This window comes from Silurus aristotelis (genome assembly GCF_946808225.1).
Source record: "Silurus aristotelis genome assembly, chromosome: 5".
NCBI lineage: Eukaryota > Metazoa > Chordata > Actinopteri > Siluriformes > Siluridae > Silurus > Silurus aristotelis.
Genome location: NC_139578.1, coordinates 21,543,984 through 21,564,968, shown reverse-complemented (window position 1 = coordinate 21,564,968; position 20,985 = coordinate 21,543,984). Strand labels below are relative to the sequence as shown.

General features: G+C 37.5%; 1 protein-coding gene across 8 annotated transcripts in view; it reads left to right on the top strand.

Moving 5' to 3' along the window:
• The window catches only part of nhsl2 (NHS-like 2), a 74,301-nt gene that overhangs the window by 42,465 nt on the left and 10,851 nt on the right, over positions 1 to 20,985 (top strand). For all 8 annotated transcript variants that reach the window (XM_083540764.1, XM_083540763.1, XM_083540762.1 and 5 more), the window contains one exon: positions 15,605 to 15,757. In XM_083540764.1, the coding sequence (XP_083396890.1) occupies positions 15,605 to 15,757 (153 nt within the window). The remainder of the gene's footprint in view (positions 1 to 15,604; positions 15,758 to 20,985) is intronic.

Genomic DNA, 20,985 nt, shown 5'->3' with positions numbered 1-20,985 from the left:
TGTGTGTGTGTGTGTGTGTGTGTGTGTGTGTGTGTGTGTGTGTGTGTCTGTGTGTGTTTTCCTGTGACAGCATAATTATTGCATAAATAGATAAATAACCCAAAGAGACATATGTGTTGAATATGTGAGTGTGTGAATGTGATTTTGATGCTGCTGCCAAACCAGCATTTTTATCTTAGCCATCTCATTGATAGTCTGTATCTTTTGATTACATTATATGCTTCTAAGCTATTCAAATCTCTACCTTCCATAAGTCTTATTGTTTGGAGAAACAGGCTGTAAATGCTTGTTGTTTATATATCATTATCCCTTATTTTTTCTCTTCTAGATCTTTGGTACTTTAAAGATTTTCTCTTTTACTCCTTAATATTTCCAGCCATCCATTGATGTTCTTCCAGACTGGATCCTAATCTATTTTCATATTGTACACCAGACATGATAACCCTGCTGCTTATGTAAAGCTTAATGCCACTTGCAGTTTGTTCCTATCTTAATCAGTGTGAACTTTAATACCACCAACTTTGTACTTCCAAAGTGCACAGTTTTTGCATGTTTTATTTGTTTTTTTTTTATGTGAGTGGAATGGTAGTATTTATGAACAATCTACAATATTCAAATGACCGTATTTACAGTGGTAATTCATGCCTATACAAAAGTGGTTGTCAAAATTGATGAACATCAACTGCATATTTTCATATTTACTCATCTATTTACATATTTAGTTATTACATAGTTAAGTTGCCTACTTACTGATGGTAAAACAAATGTGCTTTAGTCGTTAAAAGAACATCACAAAAAATTTCTTATGGTTATTAATATTCTTGGCTCATTAGGAAGCACAGGGGTTTTCTTCACCTCCTTTTGCCAACTAATCTCAAACAAATTTTTTTTTGCATCTTTCTCTGTCTTCCTCTATATCCACCACCAACATACCAGCACCACTCATTCATCCATAGCTAGTGTTTTTACAGACATCACAGAGCATTTACTATATGGCATGACAGGAAGTTAATGAAGTGTTGTTTCCTCAGAAGGCTGTTGTGCAGACAATGGGCTCTGGAAGTTATTAGAGGGATTAGTCCTTTTCCCATTGTGTGTGTTTATACTCTGTGTGGATGTTTGCATATGAATTTGCCCACAACAGGCAATTTTCTTGTAGTTATTCATAGTCGGCAGTATGTGTGTCCTAATACTTTGCCTGTAGCAGTGAACTCTGTTATCTGAGGTGATAAAATGTCTATTTAAACACAGTTTCTACTAAATGTTCTTGGCTGGTACAGGAACGCTTGGTAGCCGGTGATATTTGTCCCTTTTTGCTCTTATATGGTTGGTGTTCCTTGATATCGCTTTTAGTCACTTTATTTATAACCTTTCTTTTGGGTGTTAGGAACAATTGCACTTGTATTTACCACCAAACCATGAAGTGCTAGCAACGTGTTACTGGAGAATCATGAAATTGTGACCGTGGCTAGCCGAACTACCTAGGTGAAGACAGCTCTTAAGGGGCTTAGTCAACAATATTAATGAGCAACAATATGTTCACCACAGGTAAAGGGGTCGGACAAAATAAGAGATATGTCCCCAGGTCCTATTTTCTTCTACTTCTCAACCTATTAGTCTATTTTGGTGTACATATACAGTATATATATATATATATATATATATATATATATATATATATATATATATATATATATATATATATATATATATATATATATATATATACATATATATATAAATAAACACCTGAGCACTGCATTGTTACATATAATTATAATATATTGATCATGGTCAGTAATCCCTGAGCTGCTGTTGAGGTGCTGTGAGAAGGAATAGTTTAAACCCATGGATTAAACGAAACTCTCGCTGCTAACAGACTTGTGTGCACAAAGACTTTTGCATTAGTAACGGAGTGTGTGTTGACACAGCTTTATAGAATACTGGTGTGGCATGCAGAGTATTCTCACACTTACACACATATATAGCTCATGGCACTGGTTTACAAAGAGAGTATGAAGTGTGAATAAGGCACACATGCTACTTCAGATATAAAAGAAACCTTTACATGTTGTCTTGTTCCAGTTCAGGTTAAAGATATTGAATAAAATGTGACCCTGCCTTTATGACAATGCATGGCAGCAGTGTTTCCCTGAGGAAATGTTATAAAGCCATAGAGTCAGAAGCAGTGACAGAAGGGGAAATGAGTCAAACACTCTGAACTGCCTGCAAATTACTAAAAATAACAACAATAAATTTTTTAGCTTTTTTTTTTATTATCATGATGTTATTATCATGATTTATCTTTTGTTTCTGCTTTAAAGACAAGGTCCTAGCTTATAAAAGCACTTATAGTTAAATATATGTTCTGAAATCCTCCACAATTACTCAAAGTAAAATGTTTAACCCTGATCATTGCCAGTTATGGATGTTTTTTTTCTGCTGTGTACAAGCATGTCCAGACTGCGCTGCAATATAGCAGCAATGCCCCAATATGGGTATAGCAATAACTCATCTAGCACCATGAGCACAAGAAATTAGGGGAAATCACACGATTGTTCTCTGCATTTGTATCATGGGCTCTTTATGTTTTCTTTGGGAGAGCTACACTTCCCCTATTTTTGATCACAACTTTCTCTGCCAGCTCATGCTACAGTTTAGTGTGACTACCGTAATTTCCGGACTATAAAGCGCACCCATATATATAAGACCCACCCACTGAATTTGACAAAGATTTTTATTTTGAACAAAAATAAGCCGCACCTGTCTATAAGCCGCACTTGTCTATAAGCCGCACTTATAGACACTGAAACTAATGAACTTTACACAGGCTTTAATGAAAGACAGTGTCTGTTACATGGTGTAACGGGTGAAATATGTTGTGGCTCCTTTAAGAGCAGAGCGTTATTTCGGGAATAGGCTGCCACCGCATTTTTCCGCTATTACTGCATGTGTGCAAGGCCGAGGAATATGTCCTTATTATTTTCTGATGCTCATTTCTAAGTTTCTTTGACTAACCCATTACGCTGTTGCCAAGAAAAATAAAAAAGCAAGAGTTTTGGAAACCTGTCTGTGCTTATATGATTTCTGTTGCAACTGGAGTTAGTGAGCTCTCCCATGACCCAGACTCAACGCGTTACAACGGCTTGTATCTAAACAGTAGCCTACCAAGAAAGTCATTGTTCACTGTCTTCCTCCTTCCTTTCACAACTTTTTCTCTCAGGAGTTTATCTTTTGGCATCGTCGTACTTTAAAAAAAAAAATTTTTTTCTCCCGATGCCGTGCAGTTCAGAACACAGGTGAAGTGCGTTTTTCTTGTTTCCGTTCGGAAATTTCATTGGTCTAATGTTATGGGGTTCAGTTTTTTGGCTTGAAGTTTGTGAAACTGGGAAAAACCCAGGAAAAATTCATAAATTAAAAAAAATTATATATATTATATATATTACATAAAATAAGTCGCTTTATTGTTTAAGCCGCGGGGTTCAAAACGTGGGAAAAAAGTAGCGGCTTATAGCCTGAAAAATACAGTACTCTGTGTTTAGCAACGTGTATGTCTGTGAAGGTGCTGGGTAATTTTCTTCTTCTGAATTCTTCAATATGTGATCCTGCTCTGATATATGTAAATTAGCGAAAGCAAAAATAAATACAGAAATGCTGTATATACTGAATTTGTGTTCTTGATTGCCTTTATGAATTACAATTATGAACTGAATTATAGTTTAATCAAATCAGCAAGGAATTAAACAAACAGGACATGCAGTAATATATTACTTTAATCAATATATCCTAAATAATTTTTTTATGTCAGAAAACATGAAATTTAGCTTTACCACTGATCCAAAAGTGTAAAAATCAGTAAAAATCTTACCTCACTGTAATTATTTTTTTACACAATACACAATTTCTGATGTGTTTATGTGGATAATCCACCATAAAAGTCTGGGGTTAAGTTGGTACTATAGAAAAGATAATGTATTAAAAGGAGAACATTAATATAAACAGCTGGAACTACTGTCAGAGTTGCTATTAAGCAAAATGAATCAAGATTTTCTGACCAATCAGATTGGACCAACAGTGCCGTGGTATAAATAGTTATAATCCTGCAAGCCTACTGTTGGACAGCAAAACACAAGCTTGTACCATTAGTTGTGTATATTTCAGATATCCTATTAGCCATTAAGTGGGACAAAGTACATGATGGGTGTTCGAGGGTACATTTTTTTTTTTTCTTCCTATTAGAGAGAAAAAATCCCTTGTGGATTGAATTTGTAGGAGATGTGTAATTCTTTACTGATCTCACAGCAGCAGCACTGGACTTGTCTCCCAGTGCTCCTGACTCCTTACTAAACACTGGTGTAATGCGAGGAAAAGCTCTTAAACAGCTCTTTTAACACCTAGCAAAGCACAGCACATGGGGAGTATTGAGTTACTTAGTGGCGTAGGCTGGGATTAAGTAAGACTGGTTCATTTTTACATCTCAGGGGAAATGTGGTTAGTGCTGTGGACCTCTTAATGAGTGATTTTTATATAAAGGTTTATTTTAACTTATTACATGCAAAACCAATATAGCTATGCAAAAACACATTCAATAAGTCCTTAATATGTTCCCAATAAGGCTTGCAATGCTTTATTAACTTTTAAATACAATTGGGTTTAATCATACAAATCCAGCAAGGTTGCCAGATTGGATGCACTGTTTCTATTACAGGTCACTGTAAGCCAGTCAAAAAGCATAACAATCCCCAGAGTGTTTGTTCAACAACAGATAATTAGAAATAGGCATCCCACTTTATTTTATTGAGACTAGACTATTATAGACTGCAGTTTGTAGTGCTGATCTTTTTAACTTCAAATATTGGTTGGTAGATTGGCAGGATGGGTGGATGACAAATAGGCAGCAGTGGTCAGAATAAATGTTGGAAGTAGATGAGGCCAGGGTGGATGCTGATTAACCCGTCTGCCTCTGGCCACTGCTTCAGTTTCCTCCCTGCACCTCCCAGGCACTTCCTCTCAGAGGGGAACTGTGTGTGTGACATATGTGTGTGTGTGTTATCAGACATACTGACACACAGACACACTTTCTTTCCCAGTCTGCCTTTCCTGTCACTCTGTGTCATACACAAGAATATACATGCAGGATAGTAAGGCAGGAGGGGGTGATGTGTTGTAGAGTAGGAAGCAAGGAAGCAGCAGTCCCTCTCGTCAACACTACTGGGAGTTGGGGACACTGCAGAGCATGCAAGCACAACACAGCTTCACTAACATAAGTTAGTCTCAATATTATTGTAGGCATTCAGATACTAGCTGTCTGTGTGTGTTTGTGATGAAAATTTTTTAAAACCCAGTAGCAGAACTGCAGTCCAGTTTAAGATTTGTGTGGGTTTTTTTTTTCCATTCCGTGTACACTGTAGAGACTGTTATGCATTAAAAAAATCCCAGGAGATCAGCAGTTTCTGAAATGCTCAAACCAGCCCTTCTGGCACTTCTGTCAAAGTCACTAAGATCAGATTTATTTCCCATTTCCCAAATGAAAACCTTGATGTGTATGTGCATGGTTTTCTGCATTGCTTGCTGCGACACAGTTGGCTGATTGATTAATTGCATGAATGAATGAGCAGGTGTACAGACTTTCTTTCTGAAGTGACTAGTGAGTATATGCTGGGATGAGTGTATGTTGGGATGTGCAAACAGGACATGTTTTCTTCACTTGTTTACTGTGTGTGTGTGTGTGTGTGTGTGTGTGTGAGAGAGAGCGAGCTGTATCTATGCATGTGTGTGTGTGTATATATATATATATATATATATATATATATATATATATATATATATATATATATATATATATATATATATATATACAGTGAAGAAAATTAGTATTTGAACACCCTGCTATTTTGCAAGTTCTCCCACTTAGAAATCATGGAGGGGTCTGAAATTGTCATCGTAGGTGCATGTCCACTGTGAGAGACATAATCTAAAAAAAAAAAATCCAGAAATCACAATGTATGATTTTTAACTATTTATTTTATATATAGTTCTACAGCTGCAAATAAGTATTTGAACACGTGAGAAAGTCAATGTTAATATTTGGTACAGTAGCCTTTGTTTGCAATTACAGAGGTCAAACGTTTTCTGTAGTTTTTCACCAGGTTTGCACACACTGCAGGAGGGATTTTGGCCCACTCCTCCACACAGATCTTCTCTAGATCAGTCAGGTTTCTGGCCTGTCGCTGAGAAAGGAGTTTAAGCTCCCTCCAAGGATTCTCTATTGGGTTTAGGTCTGGAGACTGTCTAGGCCAGAACCTTGATATGCTTCTTACAGAGCCACTCCTTGGTTATCCTGGCTGTGTGCTTCGGGTCATTGTCATGTTGGAAGACCCAGCCTCGACCCATCTTCAATGCACTAACTGAGGGAAGGAGGTTGTTCCCCAAAATATCGCAATACATGGCCCCGGTCATCCTTTTTCTTAATACAGTGCAGTCGCCCTGTCCCATGTGCAGAAAAACACCCCCAAAGCATGATGCTACTACCCCCATGCTTCACAGTAGGGATGGTGTTCTTGGGATGGTACCCATCATTCTTCTTCCTCCAAACATGTTTAGTGGAATTATGACCAAAAAAGTTCTATTTTGGTCTCATCTGACCACATGACTTTCTCCCATGACTCCTCTGGATCATCCAAATGGTCATTGGCAAACTTAAGACGTGCCTGGACATGTGCTGGTTTAAGCAGGGGAACCTTCCGTGCCATGCATGATTTCAAACCATGACGTCTTAGTGTATTACCAACAGTAACCTTGGAAACGGTGGTCCCGGCTCTTTTCAGGTCATTGACTAGCTCCTCCCGTGTAGTTCTGGGCTGATTTCTCACCTTCCTTAGGATCATTGAGACCCCACGAGGTGAGATCTTGCATGGAGCCCCAGTCCGAGGGAGATTGACAGTCATGTTTAGCATCTTCCATTTTCTAATGATTGCTCCAACAGTGGACCTTTTTTCACAAAGCTGCTTGGCAATTTCTGATTTGTGTGGGGTGGACAGGTGTCTTTATGCAGCTAACGACCTCAAACAGGTGCATCTAATTTAGGATAATAAATGTAGTGGAGGTGGACATTTTAAAGGCAGACTAACAGGTCTTTGAGGGTCAGAATTCTAGCTGATAGACAGGTGTTCAAATACTTATTTGCAGCTGTATCATACAAATAAATAGTTTAAAAATCATATATTGTGATTTAGATTATGTCTCTCACAGTGGACCCCTCCATGATTTCTAACAGAACTTGCAAAATAGCAGCGTGTTCAAATACTTATTTTCCTCACTGTATATATATATATATATATATATATATATATATATATATATATACAATATACTGTAAATATATTATATATATATATATATATATATATATATATATATATATATATATATATATATATATATATATATATATATATATAAAATATTACTGTAAACATATTACAGTACATGATTTAACTATTAATTACATTTTTACATGCAGTTTTTTTTATAAAACCTTTTTTTATTCTTTTTGTTCTGGTTCCGGTCCATGGCCCAGTGGTTGGGACCCCTGGCCTAATATGCAGTGGTGTGAAAATAAAAGCATAATCTCTTTGAATTATATGGTTTTATGTAATAAATATCATAATAAAAATCATATGGCCCCTAGCAGGTCCTCAAATTAGGTAAATAAAACCTCAATTGTCAAAAATGCATGACAATTGTGCGGCCCATCATTCTGGGAAGGGTTATAATCCCATTTTTAAACAATTCAAAGTCTTTAAGCAGGGAGGAAGTGCAATTAAAATATTGTGGAAAATGCTAAAAATGTGTGTAAAAGTGCTAGCATTTTTAATAAACTGATGAATCAATTTTCCTTAATTGCAAACATTTTTTTTTTTTCTTTTACCTCTGTAACCCAATTTCAAGAACAATTAACCTTCAGTGTTACAAAAGTGTGAGCAATGAAGCCATCAGTGCCCTTCCTGTCTGAAAACAAGTCCACAGGCCAATTTTCCTTCTGATCCTCCATATGTCTTTATTGCCATATCAAGCATAGTAACAGCATGTTGAAGAAATATTTTAGTGCTGTTCATTGTAATCTCTATTGACCATATCTGTAATGTGATTATAACGGATAAGAAATTCCTGTACTGAGCAAACAAAATCCTTTTTTTTCACTATTTGTACTATTTGCATTTCTGATTGGATGCTTCCAACCATGACTTGCTCATCAGGGATAAATACACATCGTTCACCTTACTGTTAAATTCTGTAAAGCTACTTGGAGACAATTTTGTGAAAAGCGTTATAGAAATAAACTTGACATACTACTTTTTATTTATTTTTCAGATCTTACATTTTTCATTGGCTCTGTTCTTGTACTCTACACAATAACAATAAAGTTGAATCTAATCTAATTAAATCTCATAAGAACAGCTTTGATATAACATCACTTTAATTCTATTATTATAATTCAATTCACTATTATCACTATTATTATTGAAGTTTATAAAGATTGTAGTCTTACATTGTGACATTTTAAAAAGTTGTTTTAAACATTTCTTAACTGAAACCAGCAACTGCCTTTAGACTACCAAGATTTGAGTAAACAGGTTCTATTCCTTGCTCAGAACAAGAAAATGTTTCCATAAAAATGGCAAATACATTACTTAAGATTGTGCATAATTGTGGAATATTTCTCTAATGCCTGTTTGATGTTATGCCACTGAAAATTCCACTTCCCCCGAACACACTGTGGCCTACATGGCCATCACGGATTACAATGCCCAATACCGCTCCCCAACTGCATGATCACACTCATCCACATACCTGTATCCAGTCACACCCTCTCTCTCTATGTACTCACACAATGGCGTTTTGTGAAGTAATGCTCATTGTGTAATTTTGCTGTTGTTTCTATGTATTGTGTCTTAGAATTTCTATCTGCCTTTTGCCTGACTATCCCTGTTAACAAGTTTAGCTCACATTTTCAATTTGTCAGCTAGTTTTCAATAAATTCTAAACTGCTGTTGAATTTGGTTCTGAACCCAGCCATTAGGGTTGCACAAGCCAGTGCACTCTTAGTGCCGGTCCCAAGCCCGGATAAATGGGGAGGGTTGTGTTAGGAAGGACATCCAGCGTAAAACACGTGCCAAATATAATATGTGGATTACAAACCTTAATTTCATACCGGATCGGTCGAGGCACGGGTTACCAACGACCGCCTCAGGTATTGTTAGCCGACAGGGTACCGGTGTAAATTGGGCTACTGTTGAACAAAGGAGGAGAAGGAGAGGAGGAAGACGTCTATAGAGACAGCAGGGAAAGGAGAGGTGTGGGAGGGCGAAGGTTAGGGTTGGTACTTTAAATCTTGGTAATATAACTGGTAAAGGGAGAGAGTTATGATATAATGGAGAGGAGAAAGGTTGATATGTTGTGTGTTTAGGAGACCAAGTGGAAAGGGAATAAGGCCAGGAACATTGGAGGTGGGTTTAAACTGTTCTTTCATGATGTGGATGGAAAGAGAAAGGTGTAGGGGTGAAGGAAGAGTTTAGTAAGAGTGTAGTGGAGATGAAGAGAGTTTCTGATAGGGTGATGAATGTGAAGCTAAAAGTTGAAGGGATAATAATAAATGTCATTAGTGCTTATGCTTCGCAAGTGGGTTGTGAGATGGAGGCGAAAGAAAAATTCTGGAGTGAATTAGATAAAGTGGTAGATGGTGTACCTAGGAAAGAAAAATTAGTGATTGGAGCAGACTTTAATGGGCATGTTGGTGAACGGCACAGAGGAGATGAGGAGGTAATGGGTAGGTATGGCTTTAAGCAGAGGAATGTGGAAGGGCAGATGGCGGTAGATGTTGCTAAAAAGATGAAAATGACAGTGGTGAACACTTATAAACTGAAGAAGAAAGACTTTCAGAGATTCAGGGAAGAGGTCAGACAGGGGCTCGGTGGTGGTGAAGAGGTGCTGGATGATTGGGCAACTACTGCAGAAGTGATAAGGGAGACAGCAAGGAAGGTAGTTAGTGTGACATCTGGAAATAGAAAGGAAGACAAAGAGATGTGGTGGTGGAATGAAGAAGTGCAAGAAAGCATAAGGAGAAAAAGGGTGGCAAAACAGAATTGGGCTCGACAGAGAGATAAGAAAAGTAGGCAGGGTTACAAGAAAATGTGGCAGCAGGTGAAGAGGGATGTGACAAAAGCAAAGTAAAAGGCATATGAGGAACTGTATGAGAAGTTGGACACTAAGAAAGAATAAATTGATTTGTACTGAATGGCCAGGCAGAGGGAACGATCTGGAAAGGATGTGCTGCAATTATGAGCAATAAAGGATGTAGGAAGTAGAGGAAGTAGAAGCGTGGAGCTGTTTAGGAGAGATGGCAGTGGAGGTTTTAACAAGATTGTTTTACAAGATTTTGGAAAGTAAGAGGATACCTGAGGAATGGAAAAGGAGTGTGCTGGTACCAATTTTTAAGAATAAGGGAGATGTGCAGACCTGCAGCAACTACAGGGGAATAAAGTTGATTAGTCACACCATGAAGTTATGGGAAAGAGTAGTGGCCAGGCTGAGAGAAGAGGTGACAGTCTGTGCATATTATTTGATTTGAAAACGGAAATGTGTAGAGAAGGCCAGAAGGAGTTGCATTGTGTATTTGTGAATCTAGAGAAAGTGTACAACACGGTGTCGAGAGAGGAGTTGTGGTATTGTATTAGGAAGTCAGATGTGGCAGAGAAGTATGTGAGGGTGGTGCAGGACATGTATAAGGACAGTGTGATAGCAGTGATGGTTTAAGGTAGAGGTTGGACTGCATCAAAGATTGGCCCTGAGCCCTTTCCTGTTTGCAGTGGGGATGGACAGGTTGACGGACGAGGTCAGACAGGAGTCTCCGTGGACTATGATGTTTGAGGATGATATTGTGATTTGTGGTGAGAGTAGGGAGCAGGTTGAGAAGAACCTGGAGAGGTGGAGGTATGTGCTGGAGAGAAGGGGAATGAAAGTCAGTAGGAGTCAGACAGAGTACATGTGTGTGAATGAGAGGGAGGGCAGTGTAGTGGTGTGGCTGCAGGGAGAAGAGGTGGAGAAGGAGGAGCAGTTTAAATACCTAGGGTCAACAGAGAAAAGTAATGGAGATTGTGTTAGAGAAGTGAAGAAAAGTGTGCAGGCAAGGTGGAGTGGGTGGAGAAGAGTGTCAGCAGTGATATGTAATAGAAGGAAGTGACGAGGATGGACTGGATTCGTAATTAGATTTTTAGAGAAACAGTGCATGTAGAACGTTTGACGTTGAGATGGTTTGGACATGTGCAGAAGATGGACATGGGATATATCAGTAAAAGAATGCTGAGGATGGAGCTGCATGGAAGAAGGAAAAGAGGAAGGCCAAGGTAGAGGTTTAAGGATGTGGTAAGGGAAGACTTGCAGGTAGTTGGTTTGAAAGAGGCAGATGTAGAGGACAGGGACATTCTCCTGCCCATCTTAGTGTTAAAAACTTGCTGGTCTCTCTGCATCAAGTAACAATCTCATCAGGTGCTGCTTCACTGGCTGAAAAGGCTGCAGTCTCACACACCTGTGGAAGAGAAAAAGAGAAAGAACAAATGAGAGCAGCATAAAAAAACTGGGGGCCATAAAGAGAATCTGAATTGGGATTCTTGTCACTACAATTGCTTTCTGGGAGTAATTGGTTTTGGCAGCTTTCTGCTTGTGATCACAGCAAAACACACACACAACTTTAATGCCTCCTCAAGCACGTGTGCGATTGTCAGTAATCCGAATTCAGCTTTTCGAACATATTTTTGCTCATACTGTAAGATCTTCACAAGATTCCTTCCAAAAGCATCTTAAGACAACACTTAGTTATGGTTAGTAATAGTGCAAAGTTTGCTTAGGAAATGATGATTTTTTTTTTTTTTAAAAAGGTCCTGATGATGAATTATCTGTCCAGAAACAACATAAAAAATTTGAGAAAGGACATCATTTCAAGGATGCCTCTCTTCCAAGTCGCATCACCTTTTTGTCCTCTGCTTTGTGTGTATTCACTGAGCACAAGGGAATACAGCGGCACGTACCTGTCCCCTTGTGTTTGGGTTATGCTGAGTGCACATACTGAGTTGAATATATGTGCTGTGGACTGACATAAAAAATTAGACAGCAGCTACGTACAAATTTTAAGCAATAGACAGGAAAGTTAGGTCCTTTGAACACAAACATGCAAAAATGTTCCACAGGATAGCTGTTTTACTTTGCCAGTTACTCCCTATGCGTCATTGTGCACACTTTTTCCTGCTGACGGTTGACTTGTACTCTGCGCCATTTTGCAAGCGGCTGTGTTATATTGCCGTCACGCTAACCCATAACTTGAGCAGCCCATCTAATTGATAACGGCATTCTTTGACAACAAATTTTATTATAGAATATTATTGATTTTATTGATTAGTTGTTGCAGCTCTAAAAACGAATAAATTATTCAGATTCTCTCTCTACCGTTTGTTGACAGTAGCCACCCACAAACTTCCTCTGTGCTTATATTACCTCAAAAGTGGTGCTGCAGTTATGTCTGTGTTCAGGTCCATTTATTTTTTTTCAAGCAAATGGAAAAATATGCCATTCTAGGTTTAATCACATTACAGTAGCATGATTTAGGCAGTTATTCTTTCTCATGATTGTCTGTTTACTCTTGGTTGAAGCAGAGGTGTAGCTATGGGGTGGATTGCACAATTGAAACCACATCACACATATAATTGTAAAGATAATACAGATCATTGTACAGATCATTCTAAGATATTTAATTAAACTTTTTTCTCTTCTTGCTACCTAAAATTAATTATTAGATATAACATTGGGTTTATGTTTACCTTGTGTTGTGAGAAACATAAAAAGACAAGTATAAATCTGCATTAAAATTTCACAAAGATGGCTGCTTCTTCTCTTTTGCTGGGTTTTTGGCTGTACAGTTAGTGGATTTGGCCTGAACCCCTTTGAATGACCTCTACTTCACAGTGATTAGAGTCACACTGAGAAGGACTTTGGTGTAGTCAATGGGCCACAATGGGCCTTATTTAATATCCTGGAGCTCTGAGACTGTTCATGCTAGTTAATCAGCTACTAATAAGACTGAATACATTTGGCTAATTTATAATAGCATGTATGTCACTGTGCATGTGGCAGACAAAGGCTTTCATCTGAGTTATTTCTGCTGGAGCATCACCTTAGACCTAAAATTATATCTGTGTAATCACACAAAAACCTCTTTCAAAAGCTGCATCATTAAGGTGCCATCTTTACTTATCGATTTGACTGAAAAGTAAAAACTTGGCAGATTTTGGTTTTGGGGCCTCCATTTTAGTGCTTTAAAAACACAACCAGAATGCTCTCCTGAGAAACTAAAGCTAACCAAAGTCTGTATAAACTTATGTAAAGTTACATTTAATTAAGTGTTAGCTTAATGTAAATATGTGTTATCTATCTACAGAGCAAGAGATTTGTTTACATTTCTGTATCAAGATTCAATCTTCTGCTCCCTCACTATCGCATACTCAGTTTGGTGAAGTAAAATATTGGATTGCCTACTGTGAGAAAAATACCCAAAATAGATTACTTAAAAAAATATGAAATGTAGAAAACAATGAAATATGTGCACCTAGTACGGTTTTCATTTATCCTCAGTTCCTGTTTATTTACCACTATTCCTGGTCATGTGAACATGTTTTGTTTATTTGTAACTGTATTTATTTATTTGTTATTTTATTTTATACACATATTCAGCTATGTTTCTATGACAACAGCAAGAAATGTGTGCGTTTAAAAATGTAAAGATGTGCACACTTATAGGTGTAATCAAGTCTTTAGGGGTGTAGTTTAAAGCTAAAAATTAATTTTAGAACCTAACTACTTTTTCTGAGGTTAAAGCTATGCAGCTACATAGTGTAACAGTCTTTAATTTGACCAAACCTTATATTTAACAAGGGGGAAACACTTTCTGTAATCTGTTTATAATAATGGTGCTTCATTCCCTGGTTCACTTTATTTGTAAACTTTAAATGCAGGTGGAAAACGGTTTCATACCAACCGAGATGTGATGCAGATATTACAAGAGTTCTTTTGATAATTATTTTTAAATAATAAGTTAATTCTATTATACGTGTTATGACAGTTCTTTCCCTGTGTGTATGACCATGCATTTTTCAATCAGTACTGTTCAACAAACTTGCCCCACCCTTCAAGTTGTGTTTGTTTGTGTTCAAAGGTCGATTTTTTTAACCTTTGGGTGTCTATGGTGCTACAGGTACATCAGCGGATGTTACATAATGAGTGGAATTGTATAGTAATTCCTTTTTGGAGAAGACTTGCTGAGAAGACTTGCTGTACATGTAATTAACTATATACAGCATACTCCTGGGAAAAGGTTTCTCTCACTTATTTTTTTCCACATTTATTACTGTCTTAGGGTAAGAGAATCATGCTTTACTGTGCTAAAATTATCTCAGGAAAATATATTATTTACTTGACATGCCTTTGGCTAAACATAAGTATATGTGAGGTGGTGTATTGCATAACCAAACTGTGTAAGCTACAGTACAAAACAATATGTGCTGTAATACACAGTGGTGTTCTTCCTTAGATCACAATCAGTGACAGGGAGTAGTCAGATGGTATAGTTTTAATTATGTATGATGGGTGTTTGAGTGATGGGTGGCATGGTGGCCAGGCATAGTAATATCATGCTCAGGTTATTGCCTGCATATGTCTGTGTGCATGTCTTCTCAGTTCTATAGTTCCCCAACTTCCCAAAAACTTGCTGGAAGGTGTTTTAATAAATAATGGTTGCCCAGGTTGTTAAAGTTGCTGAGAAAAAATGAATGAATATGACAATTTGAATGATTTTAGGGTGTCTATAAAGGAAGACCAAAAGAATTCAGCTTGACTGAGAAAAGTATCAGATAAACCACAGATGTTTAGATATCACATACAAGTTAAAATCATATAGAAAATTAACAAGGACAATGCCCCTAATAATTATTCAGATGTGTAGCAATCAACTGAAAAAAAAAGTAAGAAAGGAATAATGCAGCTAGGTTAACTACCTGGGTGGGTTTAAGGATCATGCTCTTGATCAGTGGCCCAGCAATTGCGCCACCTGTTCTGGGAGTTGATCTGACAACCTTCCAGTCACGATCACTGAACCTTAACCAGTGAGCCAGCACTGTAATGAATACACATATAATGAACTGCATCTATACTTTTCTGCCTTTTTTTACAGTTCTGCAGATAAACACATCCCCACTGCGAAATTGGATTTTTATATGATTAGAGAAATGCAGCTAGCTGTAGTGGCGCATCCTGTCTCTCTGTACAAACACCGCGATACCTAGCCCTCGCATCCTGATATTACCTATGCAAATATCATCAATTTTTATTTGTGTCTTTCTCTCTTCCTCTCTCTGATCTCTCTCTTCCTCACTCCCTCTCTCCTTTCCTACTGCTCTCTCTCTCTCTCTCTCTCTCTCTCTCTCTCTCTCTCTCTCTCTCTCTCTCTCTCTCTCTTTCTCTCTCTTTCTCTCTCTCTCTCCCACTTTCTCTCTGCCAGCCACCACCAACTTGGACTCGGAGAGCAAGCGAACGGCCCACTTCCAATCGTCATGGCAACAGCATGTGAATGTGTTTGGCTCATGGAGTAGGCCGGAGTGTGTGCAGGAGCTGCACCAAGAGGCTCAGCTCAACCTCCAGAGCCTGCTGCAAGGTAGGAACCTCCAGCCGCAGGGCGTGTATGTGTGTATGTGTGTGTGTGTGTGTGTGTGTGTGTGTGTGTGTGTGTGTGTGTGTGTGTGTGTGTGTGTGTGTGTTATGTGTGAGGGGTTTCAGGAAGATCTGGTTTTAATGGCAAACTCAGTGACATATGTTCAGATTACTGCGCATATTGTCATTTGTAGTGTGTTTGGCTGCGTCGTCTTTACGCCTGCATGTGTTTATTGATATAAGAAATGCGCGTGTGAGCAATACAGTGTTAGTATTGCTCCATGGTATTGCTGTGCCATCTTTACATCCTGCCCGTCTCTTCCCCTGCTTCCCTGTCCTTCTATAGCTCTATGATTCATGCTCCTCGTTATTTTGCTCTAGGAGAAATATATAGTCACCTCTTGTCTGTTTGTTTCAATCTTACACTTTGACTCAATGAATCCGATGCAGATGCTTTCTGATGCTTCTCAGAGTGTGTATGTGTTTGTATGCAGCTTGCATTTCCTTCTCTGGTTCTCTCCTTCCTCTGTTCTCTGTCAGTCTTTGCTCTTCACATATTAATGGATTAATGGTTAAGGATGAGCAGATGTTTGTCATGCTCTGTGAGATTGTGTGTGTGTGTGTGTGTGTGTGGTACAGTGCTTGCTAAACCCTATGTCACATTTAAAGTACATAATTTGATCAGCATGCTTGTGTGCGTGTCTGTGTGTGGTTCACATTTTCATATCTTTATGTGTTATATGTTTGAGAAGTGCGGATAAGCATTTAACGATTACCATTTTGCTTTTGTTGTGAATGACAGTTTAATGGATGCTTAGTTTTATTTTTAGTGTATTTCTTTATCTAAGTTCAAGTTTATTAAATAAGACATTTAAAGACCATTCAAAACATTCAAAAGTAGCCTAATAAAATAATAAAATAATAATATATATATCAGATAATACCAATCTAATATAAAGTTTTAAGTAAATATAACATATTACATTATTGTGGAACCATTAAAACAGTGGTTACACAGCTGCATGTGTGTTTGGGGAGTTACGTACATGAAAAATACATTGCTAATAATATTTTTAAGTGTTAGCAGCTAACTCATTTAATTAAAACTTTCTGAAGTATTATGCTCAATAAAATGCACATTTATCTTGATTTCTGTAAAATAGTGTATGTTCCCAGAGCTGTGTCCTCTAACCTTTCAATGAGTAACTAAAATTATGCTAATAGAAATGTTTGTATAAGTTTGCTTTTGTTGGAATGAAAGTGCAGTGTAAATGCATGTTATGTACTGCCCTGATGAACCCCAACTGATGAGAGATCAAAGCCTCTTTGAACTTAGTGTTTAAGCGTCTGTTTGTCAGGTGTGGCTACAAAGATGCTCTCAACCCCTTAACCTGATATTTGTACTGATGCAACATACAAATCTTTTCATTTTGAAATACTTTCAAGTATTTTGGCTTGCAATTGGTCAAAATAATCAGAGGCTGTTTTGACCAAAAAAAGCTAATGTAATAGCTTTAAAATTGTTACATTTAGAAAAAACATGGGCCTGTCTGTCCTCGAGGACATTTCAAAAAAACATTTTGGCATTAAAAGCAGCAACATAGTGGATATTCAGGGACTCTGATATGAGTGTAATTAATTAAAAAAAAAACATGACAATAAATGTTTTCATAGGAAGACATTCAATGTTTGGATGCTTTGGCATGATGTGAAGCAGATAGACAGATACAATTGATAAGGTTGATCACTTTTAAGCAGCAAGTCTGAAATTCTTTTATTCTTCTTAATCCAAAGCAACGTTTCCTTAATTATTATTTTTACTTAAGTACTGGCAATAATTATTCCCTCTCAAGCATTACTAGACACAAATATAGCTTGCCATTTCATCGAGGATCCATAAAACTGAAAGTCATCTGTCCTGAAGAGTCTCCCACAGTGGAAAACCTACTGATGGTTACAAAGCTGAAAGTCTGACACCTAAAACTTCTTCTATAAATGTTATATAAGCACATCTTTAGAGAAAACAGCTGAACATTTTTCTTTATTAAATAAAAAACTTTAATCCATGTATTATTAGGTTCAGATTATGTGGAGCATCTGTTATACAAACCCCAGTGTAAGTTACTAAATTAACTATGATGCATTTATAAGTGCATTTATATAAACCTTAAAGATTTGACTTGCAGTCAGCATACTGTTGCAGCAGTTATAAAATGTTAATCTGTTGTAATGGTATTATAAGACTTTTACATTTCAAGTCAAGTCAAGAAGTCAAGTCACATTTAAAGCATTTGGGCAGATGCTCTTATTCAGAGCGATTTACAATTATCTTATTCACACAAATAACCAGGTGAGGGATAAGGGCCTTGCTCAGGAGTCCAGCATGGTGATGCTAGGAATTGAACACACCAACCGTCCAAACATAAGTCCAACACCTTAACCATTGAATTCCTTCCTCCCAGCAATGCATACTACATGAACTAACAATAAATCTAGCTAAATTGCATTACTTTTCAACAAAATAAATAGTACATGATTTCTTTAAATTAGATGCAACTGATAAGGCACAAATACATGTGTATACTTTAGGAATTAAGCATTTTGTTAAGTTTGTTACTCTAATTTACTCTACTTCAATGCAAATAATATTGAATACTGTGTTTTTAATTAACATGTAAAATGATAATGTAAGAGATAAAAAACATTATTTTGGAAAGAATTTTTATTTCATATTTGGAATCCTTTATTGGTCAGATTTTTTTTTTTTTTTTAGCTTTTAAGAAGGTGTTTTCCCTCTTGTCAGGCTATTGCAGTGGTTGTGGAGGCAGTGGAGCAAACAGACAGCTCAGATACTAAGAAAAGCAATGCCAGACAGGATTTAAGTTTTGACATCCCCTCACTGCTCAGCAACAGTAGAAATGTAGTTAAGCAGCACAGATGAACTGGAATTACCTCACCAAGCATATGTCAAACTAAAAGCTCTCACTGCACTGCACATTATTTAAGTCATATATTTGATCATTTACTAACTACCTAGTCATGTTTAATTAAACTATAGCAAAAATCTAAATCTAAATACACTGCCCATCCAAAACAAAAAAGTCACACACTAATGTTTAGTTTGAACGCCTTTAGCTTTTATTACAGCACGCATTCGTGGCATCGTTTTGATAAGCTTCTGCAATTTCACAACATTTATTCCCATCCAGAATTGCAGTCATTTTTCACCAAGATCTTGTATTGATGATGGGAGAGTCGGACCGCTGCGAAATGTCTTCTCCAGCGCATCCCAAAGATTCTCAATGGGGTTAAGATCTGGACTCTGGTGGCCAATCCATGTGTGAAAATTATGTCTCATGCTCCCTGAACCACTCGTTCACAGTTTGAGCCCGATGCATTGTCATCTTGGAAAATGCCTGTGCCATCAGGGAAGAAAAAATCCATTGATGGAATAACCTGGTCATGTAGTATATTATGTAGTCAGCTGACCTCATTCTTTGGGCACATAACATTGCTGAACAGAGACCTGACCAACTGCAGCAACCCTGGATCATAGCAGTGCCCCCACAGGCTTGTATAGTAGGCACTTGGCATGATCTGTTCATCCGCATCTCTTCTTACCCTGATGCGCCCATCCCTCTGGAACAGGGTAAATCTGGACTCATCAGACCACATGACCTTCTTCCATTGCTCCAGAGTCTAACCTTTATGCTCCTTAGCAAATTGAAGCCTTTTTTTTTTATTATAAGTGGTTATAAGTCTCACTGATAAGTGGTTTTTTTGAGGCTACACAGCTGTTTAGTCCCTTGAATTCCCTTCGCATTGTGCGTGTGGAAATACTCTTACTTTTACTATTAAACATAGCCATGAGTTCTACTGATTTGATTTCACCAAATGTTTGATCGCCGATCACGATCATTTAAGATTTTTTTCCGACCACATTTATTCCTCGAAGATGATGGTTCCCCAAAACATCTTTTCCACGACCACGGGATGTGTCTTCCGACATAGTTGTTTAAGAAATGAGAAGCTACTCACAGCATCAGTTAGGGTTAAATAACTTGTTGCCAGGTGAAACATAATCATCCATGCAGTAATTATCCAATGGGAGGCTCTTACCTATTTGCTTAGTTAAATCCAGGTGGAGTTTTTTGTTTTTGGATGGGCAGTGTATATTAACCACTAAGTATATTAGCATGGGTCACACAAATAGGGTGACAATGAGATAATGAAACTTGGCAAGTAGTGAGCATTCTGTTTTCAGGTAGTGATGCTTTCATTTTGTTTGTTTATTATTTATTTTTCTAATTTTACTATCATGGCTAAACATTACTCTAATAGCATGATCAACCTTGGTCTTCCTCTTAGTTAAGAGATCCTGCTAAATCTTTGAAAAGTTGTGAACAGTTTTGTGAATAGCTTATAATTAAAAAAATCTGAGTTAGAACTTTTAGTATTTTTCTTTAAACTTTTATTGGTAGTATTGTTTTAAATAGGACTACTAATGTCTGGAAAGATCATTTGTTTAACATTTTAACAATTTTCTAACATCTCTGAAACTTATTTTACTGAAAGCATATTTTGACTTATTTCAGTGTAGCATTATGTTGAATTAAAAAACAAAAAACAAAAAAAAAAACAGTTCTTTGTAGTGACTAATTAGGAGAAAAAAAACAAGAAAAATTTTTTATGAGGAAAAAAAACCCCAAAATTCCTTTCCACCCAAAGCACTTCACTCTCTTGCACAACACTGATCAACTATGAATGTTCAATCTTGAATAGGTACTGGAAAAAAGAAAAAAAAAATCAAAACAAAACAGGCCTTACGAAATGGCCATAGACAAGAAAAGAGGCATTGTTTCTCCCTTCTGCTCCCATGCCTTCTGTGGATCCAAAAGAAAAGGATTGACCCATATTTAATAAATGGCTGCTTTCCGGGGTGCATCTTGTTAGGCGAGTTGCTTTGAGGTTATTTGTGGCTGCCGTGGCTCTCAGCATGCATGAGTGGCTGACTGCATTTCTGCACGAGCCATCTGATTGGCTGAGAGGAAAGGAGACATTTGTTTCCTACCACTGTTCAGTGGCTGAGTGGCCGAAGGCAGGTCAACATAAGAGGCGTAGGTGTGTCCAAATGATCTTTATGTATACACACACACACACACACACACACACACACACACACACACACACACACACACACACACACACACACACACACACACACACACACAG